The following is a 7,660-nucleotide window of genomic DNA, read 5'->3' as shown; positions in this document are numbered from 1 at the left end:
GATAGTAATAGTTCTTTCTTTTTTATATTAAAAAGGTCTTAAAAGCCCTTAAATTGTCACTTCACTGTCATGTGGGGGGTCCCGACCCACAGGTTGAGAACCACTGTTCTAATAGGCTAGCTAGACAGACAGTACCTGCATAAAGCTTTAGAAAGTGACAAATCGGAAGGTCTGGAGAAAACTATCATTGCATTTGTCTAATAAATATATAATTTGTTTGAAAAGTATGCGTCACTGTTGTTTGACATGTCATCATGCTGCAGGTAATGTAGCCTGATCATGATGCCATGCTATTATGCTCACACTTTTTTCACACAATCCTCGATTACAAAAAGAAAATGCGTAGTAGGTGATGATTGATGGCTGATATCATGCAGTTCCATTGCCTTGTAATAATAGCCTACCCCGATGCTTCATGTCCGTTTCAAATTTGCAATAATACATATAATTAATTTGAGAATGTGTTAATTGCTCTGCTAATTGATGTTGAACCTCTGACCAGACTGTGCGGCGTTTGAAAGTGGTCCATTCTGGGCCGCCCCATTTGTACCGATGAAGAAAGAGAAAACGTACAAATAAAGAGATTCAAAGTAAGACATTTCTGTAGACCATTAAACGTCACGGCTATAGTAATAGATTATATACACGCTAATTAGCCCATTTGTAAAACATTTGAACACGTATTAATTGTTTGGGACAATGTTTTTTTTTAAGACACCCCTATTTTGTCTCCCAGTTGAAACCTTCAGCTGTGTGCAGTGTTGCCAGGTCTGCTTATTATAAGCGACTTGGCTTCTTTTTCTGTAAGGTTGCTTGTAAATGGGCTTGTTTCTAAAGTGTAGTTATTATTTTGGGCTTGCTGTATAATGTTGTTTAAACCAGTGGTTCTTAAACATTTTCATGTCAAGGACCCCCAAATTAAAATCTTGTCCCCAGACCATCTGAAAATATTTGGTGCTAGGGACTCCCATGCAAGTTTGTGTTGTTAAAATGTTTCGAAAACATTCCAAATTGTTCACACCTTTTCTTTTTTTTTATTGCAAATCTACTGTGAGCTTGTAGATCGGCTATTTTCAAAAGGGCTCATGTAGCCTTAGTCGCTTCTTTCGGGCTTGTTTCCATAGACATGGTTTGTTGTTACTCTCGCAAAACCTGGCAACACTGGTTGAGTGCGATACCCCTGCCTGTCCCTCTTTGTCCGGTGGCGACAGTAGGCCACGATTAATATGGCTAAAATCTGCGTTTTTGCATGAATCCTAGTCGAACAGTGGAACAAATCAGCGGGCATAACGCCGCGGTGTGGGGACCGGTTTGCCGACAATGACACGCCAGAGAGTTTCAATTTAACGGACACAGCAGAGCAAAGCAACGGAGAAAGGGTACAATTCGCTTCCAAAGACAGACAGACAGTGCAAAGCTGGCTAGCTCCATCCAGTTAGCATGCTAATGTTAGCCACCGAGCTAACGTTAGCATAGTAAACAACCGCTTCGAGAGACGAAACCGGGTTTGTTTGTCTCTCGTGAAGCGTTTGGGCTCTGCCAAATTGTCACACAAATGATCAACTTTTGAATGTTAGCTGAGCTAACAGCTCATGGTTTGGAATAAGCGTTTCCATGGTGCTGTTGTTATTATTCACTGGGATCTCAAGGCTGCCTAGCTAGCCACAGCGGGTAACGTGGCTAGCTAGTTAGCTAAGCTAGTAGTTAACTAGTGTAGTAGCTGCACATCTGTAAGTGATCATTTTCAAGAGGAGGGAGGACGAGGCGGAGGAGGAGGGGGGCTGCTGCAACTTGCATGCGCTGGCAAACCAGCCAGGTACGGTAGCAAGCTTCACGTCAGTTTCATGTAACCGTCGCTTGCTTGTTGCAACTGTGCTTGTTGCGACCAGGCTGCTTGAATCGAACCCACCCACCCGTCCGTTCCGATCCGATCGCACGGCTAACTAACGCTATTGCACACACAACCCGATCGGTCATTTGTTGACCAAATCCCCGGCGTGACAGACAGCGTGGCGAGAGATTTGCAGCTGGAAAAGGGGGAGAGTTTGCAGACCTGGGCCGGTGAATTGATTAACGATAACGTTGCAATAACGTTGTGTTGTACCAGGCTATTAGTCGTGATGGTTGCCGTTCTATCGACCTGAAGGGAGGCTGACTCCACCTGCTCGGCTTCCTAGCCTTAAAGGAACTCGTCATTTTTAACTTTTTTCTTGCATATGAACGGTGATATGCCACCTCACCGACAGTCATATTAGCTAATGGCTGCCGAATCGGGGAGACTACTGGCGGGACAAGGTCAAGGAAAACGAGGCAAAGGTAGGAATTAATTTCACCCATCTCCCCAATCAGATCGGAACCATCCATTTCTGCGCTGCAATGGGCTGCACTGGTGCTGTTTAGCAATCCCCCCCCATGTGTAAACTTCACGACTGTCTTCGGTGGTGGCTGTTTCTCACAGTGGACATCTGTGAACGGGGTTCATGTCTTTCTTGCTATCAGTGTACCTCAAACTCCCCGTTTCCTCCGTCCTCATGTCTTCGTCTTTTCCTGTCTTCCTCATTGACCTTAACCTCCTCCTGCCTCTTGTTTTACGGTCTCTCTCCCCTCTCTCGCCTGGGTCATTTGGTCTGCCTGGGTCATTTTGCGAGTCAAGGCTTCATAACCTTGGTGGTGATAACGCCTGGATGTTCAACATCTTGTCCTCATACCAGTGTATGTCCCATCATTGAATCCATCTCAACTGTTGGACTTAAAAACAAAGAGGCCCTAGGTCTAACGCTGCTCCACTCTGTCACTAAGGGTATTGGCCAATCTAAATGGTGATTTTTTTTTTTACATTAGATTTTGATGGACCAGTAGTTTGAAACATGCAAGTTCTGTTTTTTTGTTTTGTTTTTAACCCAACAAATGCATCCCTCATTTTCTTTATTTCTGCCCCTTCTATATTCATTATTTCAGCTTCACAGATGAAGAGCCCAGAGAAGAAGAAGAGGAAATCCAACACTCAGGTAAAGATTTGCCCTGGGCAGTCTGAACACATTCCTTCATACTGTAAACATGCTCTTAGTGATTGACATGTGAACTGTGCCAGGATTTATGTCTACTTGTTAGGGCTGCAGCACAATTAATCAAAAATAATCAGTGTGATTGTGAAACAATCTTTTGATCGTCCCTTTGGCCCTCATCTCCTCACCATTACACAAGGCTTAATAACCAAAACAATATGCAACCCATCTCCCCATCCATCAGGCTCACGAGGCACAATAAAATCACAGAGGCCATTACATACTATTTGACCAAAGATACGGATACTCAGTAGTGAGTGATCAACAAAAGCATTATCAAAATGATATCATCGTTTCCCTGCGATGCGAGAGTGCAGTCTAGCCAACACCAACTCGGACTCCTGAATCACTGCCCTCCACACTCTCCTGCCTAGCATCAGGGTCTTAGCTAAGCTGTTGCGCCGCAGTGCATCTACCTAGGTGGTGCGCTTCTTGCCTTTCCTGGCTTTGCCCTGGGTTGGCTCCCATAGTGTCGTTTGCTTGCCACTAGTTCGGGTGCCTGACGCAGTGCCCTGCCAGCCTTATCCTTCTGCCCACCAACAACCGTCATTACCAATAATCGTGATTAATTATTGATTTAATATTAAGCAAAATCATCAGGATTGTAATTGTATCCATAATTACATGGCTCTACTACTTGTTAACCTAATTACATTGTAGTTTTCTAAGCAGTCTTAATTCCTAGACCACTTAAACTGTTGGTTAACTTAGACTTTGAGCCAGTCTCAGTCTACACGCTTCGCTGAACTAGAGACAACCTTCGTTGCCAAAACTGGGTGGAAACAGCGTGTTAAACTGCATTGCAGAACCAATACATATTGGGAGAGTGATATTTGTTTTCAAAGCATTTAGCGTAGGTTTTTTAGTGGCCATTCAACATAAAACATTTCTGTTCATTGATGACCAACATTAGAGGAAGCTTTTAATAAATAGTTCAGGGATCGGTGAACATGTACTTTTATTTTGTCTTAGGCGGCAGGGTTCTCCCACCTCTCTGAGTTTGCTCCTCCTCCCACCCCTATGGTGGATCACCTGGTCGCCTCCAACCCATTCGACGATGACTTTGGGCCCCCATCTCGACCCGGTCCTACTGGCGGTCCAGGAGGAGCCCCGTTCCTGCCCAGCCCGGGGGCAGGTGGCGGAGGGGGATATGGAGGTGGAGGTGGAGGCAGGATGGGCGGAGGCATGGCCTTCATGGGAGGCCCTGGAGGACCAGGTGGCGGCCAACCTGGACGGAGGCCACCCTTTGGTCCCCCATCCAACACGGGACCCCACCACCAGCTGGGCTTTGGAGGAATGCCTGGGTTTGGGGGTGGTGGAGGCGGTGGTGGGGGAGGTGGTGGATTCCCTCCTGGGGGACCCTCACAATTCAACATGCCCCCAAACTTCAGTCCACCCATGCATCCGGGGCCAGGATTCAACCCCATGTTGTCTCCTGGCGCTATGGGGGGCCCTGGGGGCGGAGGGCCACCCCACCCTCGGTTTGGTATGCCTCCACAGCAGCAGCATGGACAGGGCGGACACCCTTTCAACAGCCCTCCTTTGCCTGGCGGTGGAGGCCCCCCCAGGGGACCCCCACACGGGCCCATGAACCCCATGGGTGGGATGCCTCCTGGGATGAACATGATGGGCGGCATGGGTGGTGGCCCTGGAGGAAACATGGTGGGGGGGATGCCAGGCATGCCCCCTCAAGGACAGTTCCCTCCCTCACAGGATGGCCCCTACCCCGGGCCGAGTCCCCCAGGGCCAGGGAACGAGGAGGGCAAGAACTTTGGTGGAACGGGTCCTCAGGCAGGTGGGCCGCCTCAGCAGCAGCAACAGCAGCAGCAGCAGCCTAACTTAAACCCCAATGGCCCACCACCTAACAACACTCCCCCGGGGCCTCCTCCCAACTCTGGCCCTCCCCAGCCTGGAGGAGGCTTCCCTGGCCACCCCGATGTCCAGCAACCCAACCCCAACACACCTGGTCAGCCTCCCTCCGCACCTCCCCAGTCAAACCCCAACTCCTCACCCACTGGCCCGCTGAATGGATCAGGCCAGCCGCAGAATACACCACCCAATCAGCTCCAACCACCAAACAATGCCAATGCTCCCAACTCCAACAACTCTTCCCAGCAGCAACAGCAGCAGCCCACTCCTCCTAACTCTGCCCCTGGCTCCGCCCCTTACAGCCAGCAGAACAACACTCCCGGTGCCGGGGGTCCCATGCCCAATGCGCCCCCCAACTCGGCCCAGAACAACATGACCAACAACAATGGGGGCAACACCCCAGGCAGTAACCCCAATCCCCCGTCCAACTCGACATCAACCCCCAACACCCAGTCCCCTCTCCCCCCCGGCCCAGCAGCCCCCACCACTGGCCCAGGGTCAGGCCCCGGGAAATTGGGGGGTTCTGGGATGGTGTTCCCCTGCGGCTTCTGCATGGCGGAGGTGCACGACGACCAGGACGCCATTCTGTGCGAGGCGTCGTGCCAGCGCTGGTTCCACCGTGACTGCACAGGTCTGACAGAGCCAGCGTATGGCCTGCTGACCCGGGAGTGCGCTGCTGTCTGGGCCTGTGACTTCTGCCTCAAGACCAAGGAGATCCAGGCTGTGTATATTCGCCAGGGCTTAGGGCAGCTGGTAGCAGCCAATGAGGGCTGAGAGGTGAGTGACAGTGGAGAGGCAGCCAGGTGTGAGGTGTAGGAATGAATAGAGAGGTGAAGAGACATTAATGCTCTGATTGAACTGAATGACTTCTATCACGTCAGCTACTTGCCCAACTTCATCTTGACTAGCCCTTTACTTGCTTGATTATACAGACAAAAAAAACGCCAACTCGTTCACATTCATGCTTACACATAGCACTTTTTGTGACTCTAGGCAATTGATTTTTTTTTGTTTTGCTTCCCTACCCATCAGAGTCAAATCACATAACGAATGTTAAATCCCCCCCAATTGTTTGACATCTAGCCTGCCGACCAGCATAGCACTGACACCAACGCACTACCTCACACATTTTGTGACTGACCGGCACGGAAGCTCCTGCACTGATAAACTGACTGTGACTGACTCCCCAAATACACCACATGAGTGTGAAATGGCATTTGTCACACTATACACACGCACAGGTATAGTGCTATATTTCCCCTGCAATGTTGTATTAGCATCTCGAGGCTATAAATCAAAGACCACATAATGTTCTTTCAAATATTTAAAATCGTGCCTGAAAGTATAAAAGGCCTTGAATGTCACAGAATTATTACGTATTTTTACTTAAGGAAAAAACTAAACTTGACATTTATTGCCATAATGGATGTTATTTAGCCCTATACTGCAGTAGCATAAGAAAATGTTTAGATAAATCAGAATATATTGAAGTTTCAATCCTCAAGTGTATCCACTATTGTGGTATTGTGGCACAAGTACATGACAAAATCATATCAGGAGCTGTCCTGTCAATGTCCACACACACACACACACACACACACACTCTTTTCACACACCATCCCCTTCCCTGGTCTACTATATAACCCAGTGCTAAGGAGTCCCGGGCTCTGGCTCCCCTTACTGAACTAGTCTTTATCACCTCACAGAAGAGGATATCACTATCAAAATATGTGTAAATATTCTGAACAATACATCCCTGAACATTTGCCAGAACACACCTCCGTCCGTTATGAAAAATGCTGGAAAGTCAACCAATGAACAAAAATTTAGAACGTGTCTTGGTTTATTTGGTGGGGCATTCTTTTGTTTTTTTTATACATTGAACTAAGCATTTTTATATCTCCTCACATTACACATTAATTGTGACATCAGTGCTTTTGGATGGTGTTGGCATAGCAAGTAGTGACATCATGTCATATCAGATGTGCATAGTTTTTTTTTTGTTCTCTTCTTGGGTTGCATGTGAACCAATGCAGTAACTTTGTCTGAGCTGTTTTTGTTTGTATTTTGGTCTCTACTAGAGGCCTCGAAGTAGACCAAATAACTAAAGAGCGAAAAATAATATCCATTTTCACATTTCTGTCCCAGAGGAAGGTGTTTGTATCTTCTCTACTTTCTTTATCTCTCTCTCTTTCTTCATTCATTGTCCGAGATGCCTTTTTTTCAGCCGTTCCCTTTTTTGTACTGGTATTTTGTGCTGTTCAATGTGCTCTGCTCTGGCGCCCTCTGGTGGACCCTAGAGGAACCAGTGAGCCCCACACTGGGTGGGGAAGGGAAAGGTACTGAACTCTGAAGTAAAGAGAATTTTTTTTGTACTTGTCCATGTCTGTTTTATTTTTTATCTGTTGCCAATTGTTGTATTAAAAATGGGGTTTGGTAAACCCGCTGAAACGGATATGCTAATGTAGTTTCTTTGACTACATTAATCATGTACATTTGACTACATACATCTTTGACATCAAGCATTGTAATCATAATGCTGTCAAACTTCTATAGAATTAATGATTGATGGCCAATGATTTAATTATTTAAAAAGTAAACTGTTTGAATTTGTAAATAATATAAATATTTTAAGTAAATAATTTAAAGACTAAGAACTGAAAAAGATCAATTGGTCATCAGTTTGTAGTAAACTGTAAGCCCGTAGTGTAACATTCCACCCGGTC

General features: G+C 46.9%; 1 protein-coding gene across 3 annotated transcripts; it reads left to right on the top strand.

Moving 5' to 3' along the window:
* The first annotated feature begins 1,178 nt into the window (after window positions 1–1,178).
* pygo2 (pygopus homolog 2) lies at window positions 1,179–7,313 on the top strand. 3 transcript variants are annotated; one of them, XM_080443236.1, is made up of 3 exons: window positions 1,179–1,379; window positions 2,959–3,008; window positions 4,038–7,313. In XM_080443236.1, exons 2-3 carry the CDS (start codon window positions 2,967–2,969, stop codon window positions 5,706–5,708), a joined length of 1,713 nt encoding a protein of 570 aa, XP_080299362.1. In that variant the 5' UTR covers window positions 1,179–1,379; window positions 2,959–2,966; the 3' UTR covers window positions 5,709–7,313. The 3 variants fall into 3 exon arrangements, with proteins under 3 accessions (XP_080299362.1, XP_080299361.1, XP_080299360.1); XM_080443235.1 differs by having other exon boundaries at window positions 1,179–1,816; XM_080443234.1 differs by having other exon boundaries at window positions 1,179–2,316.
* The last annotated feature ends 347 nt before the right edge of the window (window positions 7,314–7,660 follow it).

The sequence above is a fragment of the Gymnoscopelus braueri genome (assembly GCF_963280865.1).
Source record: "Gymnoscopelus braueri genome assembly, chromosome: 11".
NCBI lineage: Eukaryota > Metazoa > Chordata > Actinopteri > Myctophiformes > Myctophidae > Gymnoscopelus > Gymnoscopelus braueri.
The sequence above is the reverse complement of the archived record's forward strand: the minus strand, read 5'-3'. Positions and strand labels throughout refer to the sequence as shown.

What these genes read in the sequence shown, in the direction of transcription:
- pygo2 (XM_080443234.1), top strand. Translation starts at nt 2,259, where the DNA reads ATGGCTGCCGAATCGGGGAGACTACTGGCGGGACAAGGTCAAGGAAAA. An exon ending in TCAAGGAAAACGAGGCAAAG is followed by an intron (nt 2,317 to 2,958) that starts GTAGGAATTAAT and finishes TCATTATTTCAG; the next exon opens with CTTCACAGATGAAGAGCCCA. An exon ending in AGAGGAAATCCAACACTCAG is followed by an intron (nt 3,009 to 4,037) that starts GTAAAGATTTGC and finishes ATTTTGTCTTAG; the next exon opens with GCGGCAGGGTTCTCCCACCT.